This window comes from Zeus faber (assembly GCF_960531495.2).
Source record: "Zeus faber genome assembly, chromosome: 14".
Taxonomy (NCBI): domain Eukaryota; kingdom Metazoa; phylum Chordata; class Actinopteri; order Zeiformes; family Zeidae; genus Zeus; species Zeus faber.
The window spans coordinates 17,363,025-17,389,232 of NC_137200.1; the positions used below are offsets into that span (position 1 = coordinate 17,363,025).

Below are 26,208 nucleotides of genomic sequence, written 5' to 3' on the forward strand. Positions count from 1 at the left end.
CGACTCACTCGGCGGCGAATCGTTCGGTTTGGCGTGCGCACCGCGGGCCAACGACAATCACGAGGGTCGTTTTGCTCGGAGTTGTGCGTGGGAGTCATTGATGTTCAATTCCGTCCAAATGATTTATTTCGGCGGAAGGGTGGTGGGATCCCAACAGTCCTCCAGCCTCATATTCAATGCCGCCCAAAGCTATTTATTTGGGTGGAACGCAGAGTGTAAATTCAGTCGCGTTCAAATATGAACTATGAAAAACGCTTAATTTAGCCCTCGGTAACTATCTTGAGTTTACTGCAAATCTCACTCGCACTCCTCGCTCGTACCACGAACCCAAGTTTGGGATATTTCGACCGAGCTTATGCCAGGATGCAAGCCACCGTCAGTCCCCAAGAGGACGACGACGAAGAGGACTCTTTCGTCTTGCCAACGGACGCCGACTCCCCTGAGCGCGCAGGCGCTCCCGCTTTATAGGGGGAGAGTTGTGACGTCACAAATGCGCCACGCGACCGCACCCTCACCCCTGTTGCCGCAGCTACGTGGGGGCATTCCCGATATGTTTACATGCGTTTCCATGACGACTGCACCGGCCCTGACAGATAGACAAGTTGATCTCCAAACCCAATAAAACCATGGACCGTGGGCTTTAATGATTGTTTTGCTAGGGAGGGGTTATTTTGACAAAAATATTTTTGTGTCTTGCTTTCGTATTTCTTGATCATACATGCATTGTACAGAATAACGTCCAGGAGCCAATAAGTCCAATGGTTAAATAAAGTGAATTTCATGACTAGGTAGAGGACGTTGGTCTCCACAGGTGGATTTCCGAACCAACGGCTGTGATCGACTGTTATAAGACGTTTTAAAGGGCACGACGGACACAATTTGGCAAACGTCGGCAAACGGAACCCAAGCAATCCACGCTCCCGGTCGTCTAATCCTAATGTCCGCTGACCTCTTGCGCCTGCGAACGCGCGACGTCTTCCTCTGGGACCCCTCCGATGCGGAGAAAGCCTGTTAAGTCCGTTCGGTCCAGAAAGACCCAGTCCATGCGCTGATGTCACCTCACAAGACCCAGAACTCTTTTATAATTGATTTGAACGTGGCCCCGATCCGCTTCCGTATGTTTGATCCCAGGTTATCCACAGTAATGTATGAATGTGGGCGCTAATACGATCATTGAAACCACCTCATGTTGTTTTAAGGCTTTGAGTATACATCATCTGGAGGATGAATATTATATGTTATCTATCTTTGAAACAACCTCCAGAGCATCCTTTTGTAAGCAGGGGGGTGGATGCTCAGCGCAAGGTTTAATACAAATGCTTTGCAAATGATCTAGAACAAGCACGTTTATTCGTCTTAGTTGATTGTTCTTTCGCTGGCGTTTTATCTTATTTCTGCGAAAAAAAAATTATATAAGTGATTATAGATTTAGTGTGAACAAATCTGTCTTCACTAGTGTAAGTATAACCATCACACTTGTCTACCCAAACGCAACTTACTATCGTAGGCTTACTGTATATCGCTCATATTGGCTCATGTAAGCACGCAGCAAGATTCAATGCTTTCAAACAGACCAGAGAGAGTAAAATCGTAATAATGGATCTGTCAGACAACAAGCCGACAAAGCTCGGATTTAAGGTCACAACGCAAGGAAAACAAATACCCCGGGGCTTTACCATATACCTCGGCGCAACCTCAATAATTTTTGAGAATGCATTAACTGAGCTTAGATTTGACGTCTTCGGATGATCCGGAAAAACGTTGGTGGAAGTGATGAGTACAAAAGGACATTTCACAATAAACCTGAAAACAAACTGCATTTAACCTGCTTCAACAGCACTCTATGGAAGTTAATAAAACCCAGCTTTTCGTTTTTCAGCACTGAAATCAGGGTGAGACACGGACTGAGTTATATTCACGTGGTTGAGAAACAGTGGAAAGCAAAATCCAATTTCTACCAAAGCTAAAAGCAAACAAATCCGGAGAAATAATAGTCATCCTATGTGCAAGCGAAACACTGGATGTTTGCAGCTCAGGGTACAAGGACAGATGGTTGAGGCAAGCAAAATTTTCTTTATTCTGTGGGGGAATTGGTCAGACCATCATTCCAAACAGTGATGATTGTAAGGTTTTTGACCTGGTCCCGTACTGGAAGTGAGCTGCAGGCGGGCAGGCAGTGAGCTTTATCCGTAGGGCCCGATGGCGCCTTCGGGGACGTTGGCGGTGTGCATATCGCGGGTCATGTTGGATTTCTCCTTGAGCTTGGCCTGCAGCAGCGTGTGCTCCACCACACCGATCCTGATGTCCATCTGAACCATCTCCTGCTTCAGCTTGGACAGGCTCTGTCTGATCATCACGACGGGGGCTCCGTCCGACATGCTGCTGCCTTTCTCCTCCATCTCCTGTTTGACCTTCTCCAGCTCCTCGCTGATCTCCGCTAGGACTCTGGTCTTCTCCGTCACCCCCCCGCTGCCCTGCTGGTACAGCTCCTTGGCGTGGCTCAGTTTGGCCTGCGCGCCGCGGTACTCCTGGATCAAGTGCTCCAGCTGCGTGTTGATGTATTTCTCTCGGCTGTTCACCTTCTCCAAGGTTTTACTGACATCCTCCTGCAGTCTGTCCAGGTATCCCTTGGTTTCCTTCAGAGAGGTCTGGATTCCGTCTCTGTGCTGATGCATCTGATCCACGTCGATCCTCCAGTCCTTGTCGTCGGTCCTGATGCTGACTTTGAGCTGAGGCAGCACTCTCTCCACCTCCAGCCTCCACTCGGCAGGGTCCACGCTGGACTCCAAGATGGCGGCAGGTTTGGAGGACTGCTGGGCCTCACTCTGGTTGGTCCGTGATTTCAGGGCTTCCATGTCTATCACATTCTCTTCCTCGTCGTCCGGCTCTTCAATCATCTCCTCCTCCAGTTTACTGAGAGTCAGTTCGGCGTCGGCTTCCGTCACAGAGCATTCCTCGCTGGTCTCTGTGGGGTACTCTGGCCTTGCCAAGGAGACGCCTCTCTTCTTCAGGGCTTCCTCCGCCAGGCAGTCCAACACGTAGCACACGTGCTCCCCCGACCCGGCCTTCAGCTTGTAGGGAGGGAAGTCCACCTTGACCCCCAAGGCTCGTAGCTCTGCCAGGATGTTGGACATGGTGGCGTAGGGTTCGTCGTACTCCTGCGGCTGAGCGAACGGCCGCCCGGCAACGTTTATGAGCCACGAGGCGATGCTGGTGAACATGTAAAACTGCTCCCCACTGTTGGAGGCCACGTACGGATTGGACACAAAGTAATGCCTGGACAGAGGCTTCATGTTGTGCTTGGCGAGAAGCTCCTCCTCATAGTCCAGGATCTTCATCTTTTCCAGCAGGTCCTCCATCACCGAGAACATGTGGTAGCTTCCTCCGGGACCGCGCTCCTCGTCCTCCCGGCTTTTGTCGTCCTCTGCCATCATGGACAAGCTTATGCCGTTTCCAGTTTTTCGACTCTTCTTTCACATCCACAGAGCAAGAATCACTAATGGAACGGTATGAGGAATTTAAACACGTTATTACAAAAAATGATCCAGTTAGTTGGATTGCATTCTAATTGCATCCCCTTCAAGTAAGTGATTTTTTATGAAGTACACAAACTTTCAAATTGCAGATTTCTTAAAATCATATTCTTTTCTTTAACGGATAGAAAAACGTGTTGCACATACTAACATTCCGTGTACACATATTCTGCGTGTCTGTAATTGTTTTTGCCAAAATATACTCAGTCCCACCAATATAATGTGCAAATTCAGAAAGAAAAAAAGACACTACTAGTCTTGTATGATGTGCCTTGCGCTTTCTGGAATGTAAATTACATTTAGAAGACTTATGGTATGCATCTCTAAAGTAGTTTACCTTGATGGTAATTGTAATCAAATTGAAATGTTGTGAGTTGTGACTGTCATCTTATGTGGCATCTTCTTGTTCTTCTTGTTCTCGTTGTTTTTATGGCAGTTTGCATCCTGTAGCCTTGCATCACCACCATACTCTTGTCGTTTATCTGCTCTCACTACTTCTGCATAATGAGAGCAGTTACTATGGGTGCAGGGGAATCAGGGACAGTGGGTACAGGGCCAGGTTGTGGTGGATGTTGAGACATAGCCAGCGTTGATGAGCAAACTGGAAACTGGCTCGCCTCAATGCTCTGCCGGGCTTCTCTCTTCCTCTTAAAAGTCCAAATGCTCAGCTTTATAGGGGGAGAGTTGTGATGTCACAACGACATCACGACATGCCCACTGGTTGCCAGAGCTATGGGGGGCGGCGGGGGGGGGGGGGGGGGGCAACTGGGTGTGACCAAGGCTGACCAATGACCGACGCTTCAACACAAAGGTTCCAGAAAGAATTTAACCACGATTAAGAGGTAATCTACTTGCTGGCCGCTTAAGAAGCCGAAGGCAATCGAAGCACAATTGTAGGGATGACGGTGGAAACCAAAGTATGAACAAACCCACCATGTCACCATCCTTGTCAGCCCATGTGGTTACACAGCCGTGGGATGGAGGAGCCAAGCGTCCCAGGTTACGGGGAGTTTGTTGATAAGTTATGACCCGGACTGAATCACATTTGTAATTGGCTTACATTTTGAGAAAAAAAAAATTACAAGCACAATTAGTATGGAGTAAAACAAGGGTCTTGGTTTTGTCTCGGCAGTTGTATAATCCTAAAATGATAAAATGGGATTATAGGGTATAGAGCATTGTGATGATTTATACCTCCATCAGTATCCAGGATCGTGGACTGATCTCCAGTGATTGAAGATTATCTCTTGACTCAATTATAATAATGGGAAGGGACTGCAACAGTGGGTTGACGTCATTCACACATTCAGAACTCAGGAAAGGTTTCCTTTCGGTGCCCAATAATAAATGACCTGGATCAGATGATTACCCAATGGAATTCTATAAACACTTCTGGCCATTCATACTCCCACGATTCATAAGACCGGTTAAGGAGATTAAGTCAACCTCCATCATGCCTCCGTACATGAATACTGATCTCATTTTGGTTTTTGCTCGAACCCTTTAAGGACCCAACTCTTATCTCCACTTATAGATCCAGGATTTGCCCAGGAAGTGGCATCTGCTTGCCTCTCTGGGCCAAGTACATCGGGCTGTGTGACGGCGTGCTTGACACTTGTGGCTAAGCAGGGCATCTTGGCGGCTGCGGTATGGTGGGCCTAACTCGGCTCCAGGCCTGCAGTCTGTGTTGCCGTCTAATGCCTGCGTGTGTGTGCATGAGGGGTGCAGGCTCATCTTGTGCACTTGGGGACTGGTTTGCGAGCCTCAGGGCGTACGTGCGTGTCGCTCTGTGGGCTCTTGGCTTCCGTCTTGAGTTTGGGGTTCTCCTGTGGCCGCGGTGCTTGGCACTCAATGTTCCAGCAACCGTGGGCGGTCTGCGTGGCTCGTGGGTGGCTGCAAAGCCTTTCCGCTGCTTGGAGGCACTACAATGTTTCTGACCATACACCAGAAGTAATTGGGATCAATCCTGTGCATACATCACACATGCGAGCGCACGCGCGCACCCACGCACACACACACACAGTCGCGCACATACACCCTTGAACACCCTCCTGATTACGTCTTTCTTTGTTACTATAACTGTCACAGGAAGAGGCCACGTGCTGTAATTGTTGTTCGGATTTTTGTCAATTTAATTATGTTCTGTGAAATACATGTTTGTTCCTATGTTTCACTTGGGATTATCCCCCTCTTGGAGAAGCAATGATAATTAGTTGTTTGACTGATCAAAGCATGGAAAGATTGTCCTCTGAAGTGCCTGTGGGGTCGAAGTGTGCGCCGCCCCCTCAGGCCCGGCAGGCACTTCAACTCACAACCCACAAATCTATAACAGAAATGCTGTGCTCTTGTCATTCGACAGGTCATCCCAAGGTGGGAGTTATTGTAAGCGGTATGATAATCATTAATGATTGGCTTTGCAGGCTGAGAATTTGACAAGCTGTACTTCCAGATTAACTCTTGTCTTGGATGCAATAGCATACAAATACCCTGTGCTGTATGCCAAGCCTGCTGACAGCACAGGTTCAATTATTATTCTTTTTTAAATCTCTTAACTGTCATCTCATTATTGCTAGGCTGACAAAGCAGACAGCTGGTTGCAGCCATGTTGCCTTGTATGGCCCAATATGAACGACCGTATATTATTAGCCAGCAGTAAGAGGACCCCTGGGTAAATGTTCTGGAGATGAACTCCCAGTAGCGGGATTATTCTGTACATTTCTTGAGGCTCAGGATACCCACCTTTGAAACATGACACTGTGCTTATGTCTTATAAAACAATAAATTGATTAATCTGTAAAACATATTTACAAAAAGGATACCGTAAAAAATAAGACATTAACAAACATTGATGCAGGAATGGTAAAGGCCACTTCACTCTATTGTAAGGTCAACAAAATGCTATGTGACTGTACTAACACCTTAGCATAGGTATGTCAAACTGATCTGTTAAATCCTTGTGAAATTCGTTTCTGGTTTGGGTCATACAACCTAACCTGCCCGATAAGGTCCTGTACGTTTGTCACTGAAAAAAAGCTAATTCAAAAAATTCAATCCCTTGATGTAAATATAAAAAAATAAAATAAAATAAAAACTACAAATAATAAAAAGGGTTGATTTCTGGCGATGTTGATATGACTTCTGTGAGTGAAGTAGACCTGGACGCAAATACTACTAGTCTAGAGCCACTCATTCTGTAGGTGTCATCACCCCATCTCAACTCACTGTGAATGTATATAGAGTGACCAAGTTACATTACAATTACCATCAAGGGTAAAATCCCTTAAATCACTTGTCTGGAAGCTTTTGTAGAAAATAATCAACTTTAGGCCCACGATTCGCTCGATGAAAAATATCAGCACTCCTTGTGTGTGAAAACTGGATAGCACCCAGTAAATGGTTTTGGTAAGAATGGTGGCCAATACCAATAGAATCACGGCATCCTTGAACTATGAGCATGCTTTCACGTCTCAAGGATTCGTACAAGGACAATTATGGTATTAAACAAACATTCACATCCAGAGTTACGACTGACAACAGAGATCCGTCAAAGAGACGCTGGCACCAGCAGCCGTTAAGTCGCATAATGAGCAAAGTGATATCGCTCAGGGACAGAAGAACACCACTTGATATGCATCAGTATTGTAATACTACTTAACACATGGCACTCGTCACAACTCCTGTGGCCCGGAAGGATTTCATTTTAGACTTTGAAATCCACCCAAAACTCGGGCATGAAGGGCTGAGCCCAACAAAGCCCTATTGGTCCCTGACTGGTTTTCCATTGTATACAGAGCCAGCGGGGCTGCGCTGTACGTTTTGTTGCTATGGTTACAGGACGCTACGATCAGATCTTTGTCCATGACCCGTCCTAGCTAATTATAATCACTAATTTGAAACAGAAAAGTTTGTAGTGTTTTGTTAAAAGGGTATGGATTTTTTTATTTTTTACTCTGCTTAGATAACGTTAGTCCACAAAGTTATCCAACAGCCGGTTAATTAACAATGAAATTAAAAACAAAAATCAACTAGAAACAAAACGCCACCAGTGACCTTTAAGGCAACAAAAGCAGATCGCGAAGGGGATCAGAAAAGGAGATCACGGCCCCGCCCCCGTGGCCCCGGTCTAAACGGCGCCAAGCGTACGTACAGGCTGTATCAAACAAGGCCGGGACCTTCTCACCTTTCACGCCTGGTTCCTGGCACAGAGCAAACGCAAATAGCCATAAAATGGAAATCAGGAATGTAATGGACAACACAGATGAAAGCAGGATAGAAGTTGGGAGGGGTTACCAACAAAACCCTAATACGTAGCTTTCTGGTCACATAACAGATGCACAACCGCCTGGAATAACACCCCCATCCCTGTTCACGTGATTGGAGAGAATGGGCAAGTCTCGGCGAGTGGATCCGCGAGTCGACGGCGTCGCTTTCAACACAAACGGCAAAAAGTCACGTGACCCCGTTACAAAAAAAAACAACAAAAAAAAACAAAAAAAACTGAGCAAGACGCTCACCACTCCATGGTGGCTAGGTATGCTTTATTTCGGCGTGTACTTTACGGCAAAAAAAAAACCAGCACATTGAGTAAAGCGTTTTTGTCCCGATGGGTTGTACGGCAAAGCAAAAAAGGGACCAGGTTGATGCGTTCGAACCCCCCCTGCCCTGGTTCAATGGGAACAATAGTCGGTGACACTACAAGAGCTCGCTGTTCGCTGAGGTCTTCAGTTTTATTTTGTCCCGTTTTGGTGGTCTGTGCAGTGAATACACACACACACACACACACACACACACACACACACACACACAATCGGGGGCAGTCACGCTTATCCGAACAGCAGGTTACTGTTTGTGTCCACGTGGCTCTGTTGACAGGGAAGGACGTTTGCCCTTATACATTGACTGGATTCAGCGATGATTGTTTTTTTTTTTTTTTTTTTTTTTTACAAAATAACTACATTTCAAAGAGACCCCGCCTGACTCATTTCCCGCCCCCGGCCCAGATCTCAGGAATCGGAGTCCTCGCTGCTTTCCCGGCTGATCTCGATCTGCAGCGACGGCAGGTTGTCCAGGCGGCTCTTCTTTGTCCTGTGAGACTGCTGCTCCTCTTTCTGTTTAATCATGGCCCCCCACACCTTCTGCAGCGTTGAGTCGTCCTCCTCCTCTTCCTCCCCCTTGCTCTTCCGCAGTTCAGTTTTTCTCCTAGTGGTGGTGGTGGTGGTGGTGGTGCCGCCGCCGCCACTGCCCCTTCCTCCGCTGCTCCGCCTCCTCCTCCTCCTGTTGCCGCCATCGTCTCCGAGGTCACCCAGGCGGGAGCTTAAGGTGGCGGGCTCGCGGCTGGACACCCTGCGACCGCTGTGGCCGCCCTCCTCCTCCTCCTCCTCACGACCCTCCTCCTGGTCATCGTTTTTCTCATGGGGGCGGTCCGTGTTGGAGGGACCGAGTCGGCTCCAGAGACGACCTGGAAATGTTGGTAAAAAGTCACTCCACAACCAGCAGGAACATCTGGACTAGGGATGTTAATAATGAACCAACAATAACAATATTCACAGATTAATACTATCAGTTAAAAGTTGTTGGGAGTCTCTCTTTCCCTCCCTCTCCATAGGGGTCTATATTTTAAAGGAATTCAAGTACTTTTGATTCCTGGGGACGAACTTCAAGCATTTCAAGGACCCGGTGAAGAACCCTGAATAATGCACGATGCAAGTCGGAGGGAAAACCTGAATGGACGTGAGCATCAGCATCTAGATGGAAACTGCACATCTCAGATTTCATATCTTAAAAAAAAAAAAAAAAAAAAAGCCTTGACTTTAAAACTTTCATTGAGCTTAATACCAACAACTGTGGTGAAAGATCACAGGTGCGGATGCCTAAAGAAGTTATCGGTAACTACACCGAGTTAGGGTTCGGCACTATGCACCCAATTGGAACAAAATGTAAAGACAAATTAGAGTGAAGTGCTTGAAATTCTTTACATTTGAGTGCCTTTGATTTTAACCGGCGGTGATGGAAACGAGCTCATTGTTCCTATGTTTTATTATGTCGATGGCAAAACTGGCTCTTCGTGTAATGTGTGGCTCACGTGAAACGATAAGGCGTAATGATCCGTTTCCCCCTACCAGTCTTTCGGTCTTTGGACGAATTGGCAAAGAGACCTCGGGCGTCTTGGCCGGCCGTGCCCAGTCTGCTGTGCACGTCCCTGTTGGGCTCCCGGGCTGCGGGGGGCGAGGCGGGGGAGGGGGAGCGCCTCTCGGGAGAGTAGCGTCTCTTCCCAAGGCGCTGCCTCACGTCTGAGGGTGGGGGGGGGGGGGGGGGGCACACACACAGAACAAGCCTCAAACACGACGGCCGCCGCCACCAACGCGTATTGAGCAAAAAAAAAGAAAAAAGAAACGAAAAACAGACATCGCATGAACAGGAATTGGAACGTTGCAGTTCCGCCTAAAAAAAAAAAAGTCCAGAGGGGAATGGTTTGGTGCCAAAAAAGTCAGTCAGTGTGCACTCTATTTAGTTTTAAAAGAAAACGTCTCTAATTGGGTAGTGGACATGACACTTGTACCGTAAATCAAGTAAAAAAAACAAAACAAAAAAAAAACATACTAAAATGTACTTTCAGTTCCAGCCATGTTCAATTCATTCTGAAAGCATAGCATGTTTTCACGGTTATTTTACCTTCAAGAATTTGTGTTTCAGGTATTTGAAACTTAGAACGTGAAAAATGTAGCACATGTTGCCACTAAAATGATAAAATTCACATGATGTCACAGGGGCCTATTTTCCTGAATGATGTTCTTTAATATCACTCAAGTTATCACAAAATTGATCACAGTTCATTCAATTCTGGAACTATCAGCCTGCAGCGTGACGCAATGTGTTCATTTATTTTTTCCAAATAGTCAGACCCGGTGGGGTCCTTTACATCGGACCACCGGGAATTTTGTCAGACATTTGTTAGCAAGTTGACCTTATTTGATATTTTCAGTCTTTCAGCTGAACCACTGACGTGTCCGTTTCCCTCTGCCCGGTAGCGTGGCACGTAAAAACAAATTCAGTGAAAAAAAAAAAAGATATTTAATTATGTAGAAAACAGCTATATATTTAGCTAACTACAGATGGAAGACGACCCATCAGCAACAATGCCTAAAAAATTAGAAGATAGTTTTGTAATGTTTCTTGGTAAAATGTGACATCACACCGCAGGACAATTTGTGATGAGTCAACTGAAAAATATGCTTAAAAATTGTGAAACTACGCTGAATGTTGGTGACCTTTTTTTTTTTACCCTTCCTCTGAAAATAATACATTTATTGAATTGAATTTATTGAATACATTTCTTATGGAAATCAACAAATCCTGAAAAAAAATAAAGTTTTGCACCTTATTTTGTCGATTACCATTGCAGAGAATTTTTTGTGGGAAAATAAATAAATAAATAAAATAAAAATAAGCACCAATTTTCCCCCTCAAAGCATAACTTCATTTTGGTCCAGAGGCCCCGGCCCACCTGTCTTTCCGCCGGCAGCCATCGGGTCTTGGGGCCTCTGCTGGGTGAGCCGCTTCTCCTCCAGCAGCTGCCGGACGTCAGTCACCTTTGCCGCCGACGGGGATGTGGCCGCGCTTAGCGACTCGCCAATGCGGCTCCGCACGCCACTGCCGGAGCCACTGTCCTCCCTCACAGAGTTACTGCAGGAAAAAAGCGTTAAAAATACAATTCAGGGTTAAAAAAAAAAGTTATTTTTATACTATGGCGAAAGAATAAGGGACAAGAGAATTGGGAATGAAAGACTGTGCATGCCAAGTACCTTCTGTAAAATATATATATATATTTGATATATATCTAGAATTCTTGTTATATAATATTTCAAATATCATTAGAGTAATTTTTTTTACACCTGACTACTTCCATTTGGTATTTCTTTTAGAAATGAAAGATGCTGCATGCTTAGAATCTTAAAGAAACGCCAATAACTTTTTTTTTTCTTAAAATAACAGCTTCCAAATCCTTTTGATGATACACTGACTTTTAATATAAAGAACGGCACCTTTTTCATTCCCACCCACCCCGAACGCCTGTTCTTGCACTATGTAACTCCTGTGTTCAGGTACCAAACCACGTCACATCCTTGATGTTTGGCTCCGGTAATTACCATCCCCCCGTTAAAAACAAACAAAAAAAAAAACGATAAATGATAAAGTTCATGGTGGAAATGCCCGGTAATAATGTTCAAACAAAACGCAGCCACTCCACCTCCCCAACAGCGCAGATGAGACGGCCGGTGTGCGTCAGCTCTCACTTTCATTGCGCCACAGGGCTTGTGCCACGGGGTTCGTGCACTTCTGGTACCTACACCTGTAGCAGGGGCCCCCCATCCCTCCCCGCGCCCTCTGAGCCGCAGTCCACGCAGGGTTGCCAACTCCTTTTCTAATTTCATGGTTTTCCATCATAAAATGCCACCATCGAGTTTCAAAATCATTTTTATTATCAAAAATGATTTGATGAAATAAAATGTAATGTGCAGAACTAATGACTATAATGACTTATTTTGAATACAAACTATTATCATAGTTCATTAGAAAACTTAAATAAACATATTTCATAAAATTTCATCAGTCATCAGTCAAATTAGTGGTTAAAAAATACACCGATCAGCCACAACATGAAAACCACTGACAGTTGAAGTGAATAACATTGACCATCTCTTTCCAATGACACCTGTCAAGAGGTGGTGTCAATATATTAGGCAGCAAGTAAAGCAAATAAAGCAACTTTAGTAATTTGCTTATTAAAAAATATTATAAAAATACTGTACATGCATCGCTTGTGTATGAATTAATTCTGGCATCACAAAACAAAATTCAAGGACTCAAGTACTTTTAAGCACTATTTCTCCATTTTCAAGGACTTTACGCAAAACCACCACTGACAGGTGAAGTGAATAACATCTCGTTCCAATGACACCTGTCAAGAGGTGGGATATATTAGGCAGCAAGTGAACAGTCAGTTCTTGAAGTTGATGTGTTGGAAGCAGGAAAAATGGGCAAACGTAAGGATCTGAGCCACTTTGACAAGGACCAAATTGTGATGGCTAGATGACTGGGTCAGAGCATCTCCAAAACGGCAGGTCTTGTGGGGTGTTCCCAGTATGCAGTGGTTAGTACCTACTAAAAGTGGTCCAAGGAAGGACAACCAGTGAACCGGCAACAGGGTCATGGACGCCCATGGCTCATCGATGCGTGTGAGAAATGGACAATGGAGCAATGGAAGAAGGTGGCCTGGTCTGATGAATCATGTTTTCTTCTACATCATGCGGATGGTCGGGTGTGTGTGTGTGTGTGTGTGTGTGTGTGTGTGTCGTTTACCTGAGGAAGAGAAGGCACCAGGACGCACTATGGGAAGAAGACAAGCCAGCGGAGGCAGTGTGATGCTCTGGACAATGTTCTGCTGGGAAACCTTGGGTCCTGGCATTCATGTGGATGTTACTTTGACACGTACCACCACATACCGCCTAAACACTGTTGCAGACCATGTGCACTCCTTTCATGGTAACGGTATTTCCTGATGGCAGTGGCCTCTTTCAGCAGGATAATGCACCCTGCCACACTGCAAAAAATGATCAGGAATGGTTTGAGGAAGACGACAAAGAGTTCAAGCTGTTGACTTGGCCTCCAAATTCCCCAGATCTCAATCTGATGGAGCATCTGTGGGATGTGCTGGAACAACAAGCCTGATTCATGGGAGCCCCACCTCGCAACTTGCAGGACTTAAAAGGATCTGCTGCTAACGTCTTGGTGCCAGATACCACAGGACACCTTCAGAGGTCTTGTAGAGTCCATGCCTCCATGGGTCAGAGCTGTTCTGGCGGCACGAGGGGGAGCTAAGAGATATTAGGCAGGTGACTTTAATGTCGTGGCTGATGGGTGTATATTAAAGGCCAGCATGTTTAAATTATTATTATGATCTTTTTTTTTTTTTTTTTTTAACTTTCACCCCTCCCCCCACCCAGGAACGAATCGTCCAAACTCACCGGATGGTCTTGAGTTGGGTCTCCAGCTCGTCTGCGTACATGGTCATCTTCATGCTCTTCTTGGGCGACGGGGTAGAGATCATCTTCAGCTCCAGGTCGTAGTCCATCTCGTCCGAGTCCGACGACTGGGACGAGGAGCGGGCCGCCCGGCTACGCAGCCCTCCGGCCGAGCGCAGACCGGCGGTGCCCGCCCTTTCAGCCCTCTCCTTGTACTCTACCACCCGGTCGTCGGAATCCATGTCCTCCTCCTCCTCCTGCTGGCCCCCCCGGGCCTCTTCATCCTCCTCCTCTTCCTCCTTGATGGGCTCCTCTGGCAGGTTGACCAGGTCGGCTGGAGGAGAAGGGGGGCGGGGGGGGGGGGCAGTGTATGAAATGATTTCCCCCTGGGGGCTAACAGTGCTACTAACCCAAATGATCACACTAAAAAAGGCTCAATAACTTTAGTAATTTGCTTATTAAAAAATATTATAAAAATACTGTACATGCATCGCTTGTGTATGAATTAATTCTGGCATCACAAAACAAAATTCAAGGACTCTCAAGTACTTTTAAGCACTATTTCTCCATTTTCAAGGACTTTACGCAAAACCACCACTGACAGGTGAAGTGAATAACATCTCGTTCCAATGGCACCTGTCAAGGGGTGGGATATAAAAGGCAGCAAGTGAACAGTCAGTTCTTGAAGTTCATGTGTTGGAAGCAGAAAAAATGGCCAAACGTAAGGATCTGAGCCACTTTGACAAGGACCAAATTGTGATGACTAGACGACTGGGTCAGAGCATCTTCAAAACGACAGGTCTTGTGGGGTGTTCCCGGTTTGCAGTGGTTAGCACCTACTAAAAGTGGTCCAAGGAAGGACAACCAGTGAACCAGCAACAGGGTCATGGACGCCCGAGGATCACTGATGCACATACGGAGCAAAGTCTAGCTCGTCTGGTCCGATCCCCACAGAAGAGCTACTGTAGCACTAATTGGTGAAAAAGTTGATGCTGCTATGATAGAAAGGTGTCAGAACACATCACAGCTTGCTGCGTATGAGGCTGTGCAGCCACAGAACAGTCAGAGTGTCCATGCTGACCCCTGTCTACCCCCGAAAGCTCCTGCAATGGGCACTTAGGTGTCAGAACTGGACCATGGAGCAATGGAAGAAGGTGGCCTGGTTTGATGATGAATCCCGTTTTAGGATGCATTATGGGAAGAAGGCAAGCCGGCGGAGGCAGTGTGATGCTCTGGGCAACGTTCTGCTGGGAAACCTTGGGTCCTGGCGTTCATGTGGATGTTACTATGACTGATTGTCTGATTTGATTGATTGTTTAAGCAGGTTCGAGCTGTTTTCGCGGCGCGAGGGGCACCTACACAATATAAGGCAGCTGGTTTTAATGTTGTGGCTGAGACAGACAGACATATTAATCTCATTGTCATATACTATTGTGTATTACCAACCATGCTGGATTAAATGAGCGTTTCCCTGGCATAATCTGACGTAGACGTCGATTCTGGATTTTTTTTTTATCACGTTACGATTTGAATAACAAAACCAGGGGGAATGTTACACATTCGCAATGATCGCAGACTTTTCCCCCGAGCACTTTTCAAGCACTTCAAGAACCCGGCGAGAACCCTGATGAATGTTGGAATACTCGCAGAGTCCAGGAGGACACTGTAGTAAAACATATTCAATATTTACAAACAGTGACAATACCAGCGAGGGGGACAATAGTGCACTCATGAATTGTAATGCGAAACAATACGCTTATTGGTGTATCTTGAACAAAATGTTATGATGACTTTGCATTAAATTGACTTGTCGACTGTTTTCTACGCTTTACAAGGGTCTGGGTTGAAAAACCAACTGACGCCCGTCTTTCCTTATCGAAAGCCAATTGGAAACATTTGAGACACTAAAGACACCGACTGTCTTGCTGCAAGTCTTACCGGAGTGTCTGTGTGTGTATGGCGGAGTGTGTCCCATGCTGTCACCGATAACAGGCTTCTTACTTTTAATCACGTCTCGCTGGATTCGGCGTGTGTGATACCTCCTCTTCCTAAAGAAACCCGGGGACGGGGACAGAGAGAGAGAGAGAGAGAGACAGACGGATAAATGGTTAATAATAGCTCGTCAGAGTAAATGGTGAGTAGTTGAAACGCTTCCTATTTAATTCATTCCACTGGATTTAGGTATTACCGAAGGAGTCATTTGGTAAGATCACTCATATTACGAAGGTTACGTGGTGTTTATTACTTGTGTAGTCCAATTTAAAAAATGAACTGTGATGCTTCACGTTCGCTTCCCAGGAGTTTTAAACCCAGGATTCAGCGATAAGTCGTCAAAACCTGACAATTGCAACGCCACAATATCCGACAGTAGAATACAAACAATATGATTTCATACACGCGAGGCAAGTAATGAACGCACTAAAAGTGTGTTTAAAACTCAAAGTGCACAAAATCAATGACAGGTTACATAAACATCTGTAAACATCCCTCATACATATCTCAAAGTTGATTTCCATAATATACCATAAATGTCTAAAGTACTTATATGACTTGTGTACAGGGGTTTGATTCGACAGACAAAATTTAATTATTATCCATTGCGTGCGTGTGCGCGCACGTGCGTGTGTATCCCCACCAGGAATTGCTGAGGATGCCCTTCATTCCTCCGTAGTTGGGGTTTCCGTACTTCATGTAGTATCTGCTCCTCCTGGCGGCGCCTGGCTCTTTCTTGTCATCTGAAAAAAACCAAACCAGCAAATCAACATTCACGCCTTCTAAAATCTGTTCAAGTCCGACATATTTAAATCTCTGTGTCCAGTGAAAATAATTCCCTCTAGGCACAATTTGAATTAGTTATTATTAGTTATTATTATTTTTATCTAAATATTTTATTTTTTATTTTTTTCCTCTATGTCGAAATAAAATAATTCTGCAGATCTGTTCATTTCCGCATTCAGAAAACTGCAACGCCAATCGGTTGGGACGATCTAAATCTGACCTTTCACCTCTAACCAACCATGTCGATATAGAAATAAGCCCCGCCCATAGGTTGTGCTTGTAAACACACAGAGTGGAGACAGAGCGCAGCATCCAAAGTGTTGGAGGAGAAGCAGAAAGACGATGTATGGTTGACAACGGGGACACATACAGTAGTACATATAGTTTCGTTTTTTTGGGGCGATATTTAAGTTCAACCCATAGCAGACGGTAAATATCCATTGTGATTTTATCTCAGTTTTATTTAAGTGAAATTTTACTTGAAGCAGCTGCACTTGATATTGTTCACAACCGAAAAATTATTTGATTTCAAGTAGTAATATTCGTATTCATCTATTTTTAAAATAGATCAACTGGAGGGAATAAAAATTGATCGGGACATTGAATTCTTCCAGGAAACGTGGACCGGCACCATTTTTTTCTAACGGATGAAAGGATGATTTCTGGCTGGTCCTCAAAATACGCTGATTCCAACGTATTTAATACCATAAAGCTTATGGGAGTTGTAGTTCTATTTGTGCAGCACCACACTGAAAGGAATCACCGGATGAGGATTAAAAACTACACAGATACGTCCTTCGGCTTGTCGGTTGTGTCCGGTTTACCACCAAAATAGTCCCATGTAGGGGATTTTGGATTATTTTGTGCAACGAGCTCTTACATGATTGCATTCGCTGAAAATCCTTGTCCCACCCCCGTGGCCCCGCCCACCCCCCATGCACCGCACATGCCATAGACGCCCCACTGACTGCTTCGGCTCGTTGCTGCGACACATCAACGTGGCCACCATATTGGAGCGGTTTGGACTGGCTGTAAACAAATACAAGTAAACGGGGGAGCTGCAGATTTTCCTGGATAAAATGCACTTTAACATTTATATTTCTCAACCGATTTCAATGAGTCGCTTTTATATTCAAGGGATAATAATCTATGTCGAATAGGAAAAACGTTTTGAAAAAAAATTAAATAAAAGAACTCCACGTGGGAAAAAAAAGAGCTCTGGTATCGGAAAGGCACATTTATGTATCGCAATCCGAATGTATCGAAAAATCCCATGGCAATGAATTAGACCAGGGAATCATACAAAACAGAACCACAACTAGGATTGACCCTTATAGCTTACTCTAGACTTAATTTACACAAGGCACTAAAGCCTGCCTCACACAGAAAGCGTATCTGCATCCGACAGTCGGATCCCCTAGTGGCTGCTGGATGAACTGCGTTTACACAGTACAACGGCGAGTAGTTTGCTCAACATACACCATATCCCATGTACAAGGGTTTAAAATTTCCTTTTATACAGTGTTGAAGTGCAAACAAAAATAAGTACACACAATTAACTTACATCAAAACAGAGGTATTGGTCGTAAATATGGTGTCATCAACGTTACTAACATCATTATATTATATGTGTAAAAATTTGAACCTATCCCAGAGCCTCGACCGATGTCACAGCTGTTTGCGTGCAAAATCCGACTCGCCATAGGAAGAAATGGACTTTCGGTTTGTTATCGTCGTTTGTTGGATTCGTGTGAAGCGGGCTTAAGACCAAGGTGGTTTGAGCATTAACGTGCGTGCGTGCTTGTGTAGTGGTGTTCCTCACCATGCGTTGCAACGCGCAGGCAGAGATCGTTCCCCTTGAAAGGTTTTGTAACCGGGCGCAGGTCGTTTCGCAGGAGCGACTCTCTCTCCGCCTGAGACAGATTGTCAACCTAAACACACAGAAACAAACACCCTTACACACACAACTGTGAGGGGAGGCCCTGGGGGAGGACAGGGCTTTGCAGAATTTAAAACAAATATGGACTTGAATCTGAAACAGTGATAAGTCTAAGGAGCAACTTAGAATGTGTTAAACACAGAGGACAAACTCCCCACGGGATTAACAAAGTGAACCTTGTTCTTCAAGAGCTCCGCTTTTAATTATAGGAATGAAGCAATCTACACTGTAGAAAATTCTACCAGTAAATGAATGGGGCTTACACACCTGAACGGTGCTCAGTCCTTCAAATATCGTATGGACGTATCTTAGACAATATATGAAAAATGTGAAAATATACAATGAAACCTAACAGTTAGCTGTACACAGTAAAATGGCAATAAAAAAATGAGACCTAGTGATAAAAAAAATAATAATAATAATAAATAAATATAAAAATTATTCTTAATATTATTATTAATAATAATAATACAATTTCTATAATAAGAAATTAAACTGGCAAAAATGTGGCCACATTTTTACACAAAAATAAATAAAGTGAAAATGAAAACAGTAAATGTTGGAAATAAAACATACATCTGTTTATTTACCTTTTTCCCCCCCCTCAAACAAGACGTTTTTAATTCTCTCTCCCTTTCTCCCTCCCTCCCGCAAACATTCGCCTTACCTGGCTGTCTTCGGCTTCAGTTTTCTTATCGGCCTCTCCCTCCTGTTCGCTGTTCTTCTTCAGTGTCTCTGCCACATCCTCACCTACCTGGCCTTCCTCCCCGTCCCCATCAGCATCCTTGTCGGAGCCTTGGTTCCCACGGCCTGTTGCGTAGATGACGGACAAAAGCAAACAAGAAAAACGATTGCCACCGACGACAACGATCCGGTAATACAACACTGACCACCGATTGTGAGGTTTTTAAGCGCAAGATTTAATTTCCGCAATTATTCCAATACAGCAGCCGTCAGGTATAAACACTGCAGTCGTAATATCTGTTCCCGAATAAAGCCTGGAGCGTGCATTTCCAATTTACAGACCAAAGTTTGAGAGCCTCTTTCGAAACGGCGTCCGTACAGCGTTGTGTATGAATATTGTGAAGAAGCGCGACACGCCTGCACCTAATGTTCGCCTGTGACAGGTTACCGCCCCCTGCAGGCCTGGAGGGCTTATGTGAGCGTTCTAAAAACTGTTTTTGCGGTGTGGTATCCGACGTATAGGTTTTTGTAAACGCCTCATTCGAAATACCTCCTTCTGGTTATTCACCTTATTCTGATGAATGTGTGCATGTCAACAGACTGAATATCAAATTTAGATGCATTTAGAAGCTTTTGTCCAAAGCGGTTTACAATAATTATGACATCCTCTTTCAATGAACACCCTGATATTGATAATGTACATTTTAATGTATTTTTTTTAATATCATCTAATCCAAGGATGGGGGAATGTAAAGATTTTAGAGACACATACGTTGTTCATCACACTCTGCTAGAACATTCAGTGCAGAAAAGGAAAAATCACAACTGCAACTTTTAAGGCAATATCATAATGTCATGATAACCAGAGCCCCAGGTGACGTCCAGCCCCATAGCACAACATTTAAATTGATGTTTTTTGTGTGTTTTTTTGGCTTGCTGAATTTGATCCCTTTTATCTGCTGCGGAGACTCACCTCTGATCTGCGTGTCTGATTTGTCAGGCTGTTCGGTGTCCTCGGTCTCCGCCTCGGGCATGCGGCTCATGTTGAGGAGTGCTCGAATGGAGGAGACGTCATCGAGCCACACCACGTTACCTAGAGGGGGGGGGGATAATGATAATACATAAATGGAGCAATTTATCACTAAAAAGGATCTATGTTTTTTAGGGTTCATTCTGGCATTACAAAGTGAAATTCTAAGCACCTTCGAAAGCACTATTATTTCATTTTTAAGGACCTCACACAAAATGTATATAATCAATTTTCAATGTGACCTTGATTAATTTAAATATAATATAATCTTAGTCTCATTGTCTATTATTTATATTAGTGAAAATATATATCTTTTATGAATCTCATTGTCATCTACTATTATAAGTGTCTATTTCCAACTATGCTGGATTAAATGTACATTTCCCCGGCATCATCTATTTTATAAAAGCCATTCTGGATTTTTTGTTTATAAGTTAGGATTTGAATAACAAAACCAGCAGGAATATCACAGGTTTTCAACAATCGCAGCTTTTGCCCCCCCCCAAGGGCTTTTCAAGCACATTACAATAAAAGGGTCTATTTTCCCAAAGGTATTCTAGTGCTTCAATTTCTGAGGACGAAATAATTCAAGCAACTCAAGGACCTGGTAAGAACCCTGTAAGCACACCACTTACAGGAAGTGTCATCTATCCATTCGATGTGCGCCGGGGGGTACTCTTTAAAATAACCAAAGATGTCCCCGGTGCTCATGTCATCCACGCCAGTCATGTGGATCGCCTCCATACGCGCTTTAGGAATGGCTGCCAGGAGATAGGAACACAAAACTATTAAGTAGAGAACATTTTGTAGCTAGACAGAAAGATAGATGGGTAATTTATTCATCCCGGAAGGGAAATTGCAATGTCCAAGCAGCTCACATAAATAATAATGGCAGTAATTGTTACAAACAATAGAATAAAAATATAATATAAAAATGAAAAGTGTCAGATTCTGGGGAAAAAGTTAGATATACAATAAACCTCTTAACTGTACACAATAAAATATGGGGAGATAATAAAAAAACCTGAAATTCTGGAAAAAAAAAACAAGGCAATATAAATCGGAAAAATGTACTGTTACACATAAGAAAATAAAGGCAGGATCATGGAAAATAAACCTGAACATTTTAAATACAGGGTTAGACGCCAAGATTGTTTCTTCCACTGGCCACGAGGTCATTGAATTTGGTGGCCTGGATGGAATTGTTGCCCAAATATGAAATCTGAAAACATGAAACTTGCCTATGTTATTAAACATACCCCACCATTATGTTTTCTCAATTACAAGACAATGGTTTGGTTGATAAAAATATTTATTTTTCAACCAATTGTCAAAGCATTCAAATAATTAATCTCAGAATTGAAGTGCTCATACCAGACATAGAAAAATGATTCATTAATAATAATAACAACAACAAATATAGCTGCAGTCATCAATACACAGGGTCCGGTTTAGATGTTTTAGGTACATATTAAAAGAGTTTTCCGGGTTCCGTGAAATGCAGCACAAGTTACAAAATGGCGCTGAGGTTGACATGTTATCAAAGGAACGCATTAATAAAATAAAGACATTTTATGAAACTATTTCCAATGGCTAAAAAAAAAAAAAATAATGAAGCCCTAATTATACGATCCTTAATAATATGTTGCTGACACCCCTCTGGTGGTTTTTATATAAATAGCAAATACCTTTACTCATGGTGTCTCTGTCCAACACGACATTCCTTTGGCCCTGGTTCACCTCGGCGCAGAAGGCGAAACGCTGCGCTCGCTTCTCCTTCTTCTCGATGGCCTCCTATCCCGCGCACAGAATTATTTATTACAGGGTTCATTCCGGCATCACAACATAAATCCAAGGACTTTCAAGGACTTCTTTAGGCACTATTTTTCATTTCCAAGGAATGCCTATTGTTTATATGAGTATATCAATTATACACTGATCAGCCACAACACTGAAACCACCACTAGGAACCACTCATATTGTGTAGCTCCCCCTTGTGTGGCCAAAACAGCTCTGACCCGTGGTGGCATGGACTCCACAAGACCTGGACAGGGGGTCTGCAGCAACGCGGCCCGATATACAGTAAGCAGGGATGCACTGTGTGTTCTGACACCTTTCTATCGTAGCAGCGTTAACCTTTTCACCAATTTATGCTTCAGTAGCTCCTCTGTGGGATCGAACCAGAGGGGCAAGCTTTCGCTCCCATCAATCATGGATGGAATCCATCAATCGCGATTGACGTTGGTGAGACGGTTTTTAATCCACCAGGAAAAATCTGAGCATTGAAATGGTAAAGGGCAGCTGACCGTGTTCTGAAACTGGAGTAAGCACTGGCAACAGGTCTCACTTCCCCGCTCTACAGTCCCATGCAGAGACTTTAAAAACAAAAAGAAAAAGGCACATGGACTCCCAGCTCCGGTTCTAGGCATTTTGCCGCTTGGAGCAGCGCTGTGTGCACATCGCAGGTGCACCAAGGACACGTTCCTCATGAATATAGATTGCCCAGGCAACCTCCACCCCTCCGCACGTACCTGCCGCTCAATATGCAAATCTTGTGACAATAAGAAAGCAATATATAATATAATCTCATCGAGAAAGAGAACCAACGAACGCAGCATCACTCCCTGCTTAGAGTGCTGCAGAGAGCTGTGTCTTCTTAAATCCATCGCAGATGACATCGTTCTCTCAAGACTTAAAAATATATAAAATAAAAGAAATGCGACAATGGGTCGCCGAACATACTTTAGCGGCCCGCCCAAATAAAGTCTATGTGTGACGTAGCAGCCAAAGCACCTTAAACATGTGCGTAAATTATACATCCAATATAACATCGCACCGTACTTCCTCCTGTACACACTAACAGAGTTTCATTCATCTGCCACTGCAATCGGTGAATGTCATCTTATTTGCCGATGGCAGTCAAAAAGGTAAATATCGGCAACCCTAGCACTAACCACTGCATACCGGAAACACCCCACAAGACCTGTCGTTTGGGAGATGCTCTGACCCAGTCGTCTAGCCATCACAATTTGGTCCTTGTCAAAGTGGCTCAGATCCTTACGCTTGCCCATTTTTCCTGCTTCCAACACATCAACTTCAAGCACTGACTGTTAACTTGCTGTCTAATATATCCCATCCCTTGACAGGTGCCATTGGAACGAGATCATCCATGTTATTCACTTCACCTGTCAGAGGTTTTAATGTTGTGGCTGATCGGTGTGTGATTATATATATATATATATATATATATATATATATATATATATATATAAAATTGAATAACAAACCCAGAGGGTATATCACAGATTTTCAATGATCATTGTTTTTACATTTCAAGCACATCCGCACAAAAGGGACTATTTTCAAGGCATTCCAGTACTTAAACTTCTGAGGATGAAATTAAAGCACCTCAAGGACCTGGTAGGAACCTTGTTATCACATTCAAATCATTACTGCCATATAAAATGATTTTGTATGTGGCACAGAACTGCAGAAGCCCTAACCCGGCAACAATAGTGGCAGGCTCATACTATTGAGGACCACAATGGCAAACACTCAATGTGGAAGCGACACTTTGGTTCTCGCTTCTTCACAAATATTAAATAATGGCACAAGATTAACATCTACCGTACATAAAACGTACGACCGATATGAGGATCGTCTGCAGGCAACAGTGTGTATGTACCTTGGAGTTGACGTCGATCCCTGTGATGAAAGTACCCGCTTTGTTCTCATAGCGACGGCTCGTGTCCTTGGAAATGAGTTGGAAAAAAATGTTTAAATGTTGTTTTTAGTGACAACACATAATTGTTCACGGCTCACCAGCTCTCCGTGGGTTTGTCTCAAACTTCGCTTAAAATGTTTCGTTGTTCTTTTACTATCCAACATATTTATAAAGACATTGTTATGATTGTTTATTTTATTTCATAGATCTTACTTTGAGTGTTTTTTCATCACATTTGGAGAACCAGTGTCTGATTCATCGTATGTTGACTTACACAAAGCTTGATTTTGACGTACTAGGTTACCAGTATGAGTAAATGTGGTGTTCTTAAGGTTGCTGTTCGCTTTTTTTTTTTTTTTTTTTTTTCCCCAGTTATTGATTTTAAGCAACAATGAAAAATAGAAAAATAAAATGACAACATGCGTCAAGCATGTTGTCATTTTATTAAACTCTCGCAATAAACCTCTGGATCAACTATTCACGTTTTGTCGATAGTGTGAATTGTTGATCGAGAGATTAATTACGACATATAATAATAACAGCCCCCATTAGTTGTGCACAGCCTTGGCCGCAACAGGTGAACGTGTTGGGACAGAAACCCGAACAGAACAGCTCCCTGGAGGCGTCCGTACGGGCCGCGGCACTCGGTCCGCCCGCTCGGGCGCACACGGCCGGCACCGGAAACGAGCTGCCGCGCCGCGGCCGGGCGCCCACCGGCCGCGGCGCCGCACCGGCGCGGGGGGGCTCTGACCGAGGCCTACACGGACACTCACCGGCAGCAACTCCTTCAGGGATCTGTTGACGGAGACGTCGTCGGCTTCGATCTCGCCCTCCTCCACCTCCATGGGCTCCGCCTCCCGGGGATCGTCTCGGTCCGACCCGGAGTCGGAGTCGGAGTCGGAGCGCTCGGAGCCGCTGGAGGACTTGTTGACCGACACACGCAGGCTTCGCACGGCCGCCATGGTGCAGAGACACGGTTCCCCCCGCCCGACGCGCGCAGTGTGTGGGCGCGTTTCTGCTTCCGGTTCTTCTTAGTCATCCGCTTCCGGTTCCTCTTCTTCTTCGCTCCTTTGTTTCTTCAGGCGGTTGACAGTCAACGTTTGGTGGTACTACCGCCACCTATCGGACCGGAGTGTGGGTTGAACTGTATTCTGAAATAAATAAACAACCAAATAAAGAAACGAATAAACAAACAAACAAACAAATACTAAATAAATAAATACATAAATAAATAAATAAATAAATAAACAAACAAACAAACAAATACTAAATAAATAAATACATAAATAAATAAATAAATATATAAATGAACAAACAAACAAACAAATGATCAAATAAATAAATAAATAAATAAACATAACTACGTAAACATAAATGTAATAAAAACAAACAAAAATACTAAAAAATTAACAACAAATACATCAATAAAATAAAATAGAAATAAATAAATAAATACATTAATGAATGGATTAATTAAATAAATAGATAAATACATACTATAAGAAATAAGAAATATTAAAAAAGTGACATTGATTAAATCATAATAAAAATAACTCCTACATCTGTTTCCGGTTCTTCTTCTTCTTCTTCTTCTTCTTCTTCTCTGTCGTTTTATGGTGCTTCGCACTCCCGCCACCATCGATTCCGGGGTGCAAGTAGCTTCAGTCTAAACCAACGGTTCCCAACCTTTTCGGACTCGCGGCCCACTTGAAAATCTCAAAAGTGTTCGTGGCCCACATCCGACCACAAGTACGAGAGCCAAACAGTGCGTTCTCAGAGGACGTTTATTTTAACAATCCTATGCATTCTCATACATACAGTGCAGTAGTGGTAAAACAAAAAAAAGAAGTGTGTTCAAACTCACCACTCACACCAGCGCTGATAAAAATAACAATAACAGGAGCACATGAATATGAACTCACCACATGAGAAGGCTGATGTCGCATGGCAGACACCAAATGCTCGATGTCTGGCTTAAGGGACGACAGTCTCAGGCCAGGAGCTGGCTCAAAATTCAGTTTACTCCTGTATTTCGTCTTCAATGCCGCAGGCACCGAAAAGCCAGTCTCACAGAGATACGTCGTCGGGAAAGGCACCAGAAATCGCACAGCTCTGTCGGACGGATCGGGATTTGCGTTCTCGGCCCCCAGACATGACGTTTGGACGACTTTCTTCTTGCCCTGTTACTCCTTGAGTTTATTATCGAAACACTCAAGCGGCTTGGACATGCACTGTTGATGTTTTGTCTCGAGGTGACGGCGCGCAGTTTACATGGCTTCAGAGCTTCGTTTGATAAAATCTGGGAACACACCACGCACCGCGGTAACGGTTCGTCTTCCGTGTCCGTCCAAACAAAAATTTTGCGCTATACTTTCCCCGAATCTTCCTTTTTTGTTTGACAGGCCGGACTGCCCCGCCTGTCCGATGTCCCGCCGGGACTTCGCTTGTGGATGATGTACCAATGGCGTCTTTCCTTTTCAGCGTGCCTGATGCTAGCC

General features: G+C 44.1%; 2 protein-coding genes across 2 annotated transcripts; both read right to left on the reverse strand.

Moving 5' to 3' along the window:
- Positions 1 to 2,183: 2,183 nt before the first annotated feature.
- LOC307239896 (intraflagellar transport protein 57 homolog) lies at positions 2,184 to 3,431 on the reverse strand (the record flags this gene model as incomplete). Its single annotated transcript, XM_080013474.1, has 1 exon — positions 2,184 to 3,431. One exon carries the CDS (start codon positions 3,429 to 3,431, stop codon positions 2,184 to 2,186), a length of 1,248 nt encoding a protein of 415 aa, XP_079869600.1.
- A 4,619-nt stretch (positions 3,432 to 8,050) lies between these two features.
- ncbp3 (nuclear cap binding subunit 3) lies at positions 8,051 to 24,686 on the reverse strand. Its single transcript, XM_080013154.1, has 13 exons — positions 24,484 to 24,686; positions 23,672 to 23,737; positions 21,675 to 21,780; positions 20,622 to 20,747; positions 19,930 to 20,049; positions 18,940 to 19,082; positions 18,156 to 18,264; positions 16,191 to 16,290; positions 15,557 to 15,603; positions 13,559 to 13,889; positions 11,038 to 11,216; positions 9,653 to 9,823; positions 8,051 to 8,991 (listed from the first exon to the last, which is right to left on the reverse strand). The coding sequence occupies exons 1-13, from the start codon at positions 24,670 to 24,672 to the stop codon at positions 8,537 to 8,539; spliced, it is 2,142 nt and encodes a 713-aa protein (XP_079869280.1). The 5' UTR covers positions 24,673 to 24,686; the 3' UTR covers positions 8,051 to 8,536.
- Positions 24,687 to 26,208: the final 1,522 nt, after the last annotated feature.

Excerpts from the sequence above, each read along its gene's own strand:
- ncbp3 (XM_080013154.1), bottom strand. The coding sequence starts at position 24,672 with ATGGCGGCCGTGCGAAGCCTGCGTGTGTCGGTCAACAAGTCCTCCAGC. Across the intron at positions 20,050-20,621 it reads ATGGATAGATGACACTTCCT|GTAACGTGGTGTGGCTCGAT; the intron begins GTAAGTGGTGTG and ends CCCCCCCTCTAG. Across the intron at positions 11,217-13,558 it reads ACCCAACTCAAGACCATCCG|TAACTCTGTGAGGGAGGACA; the intron begins GTGAGTTTGGAC and ends TTTTTCCTGCAG.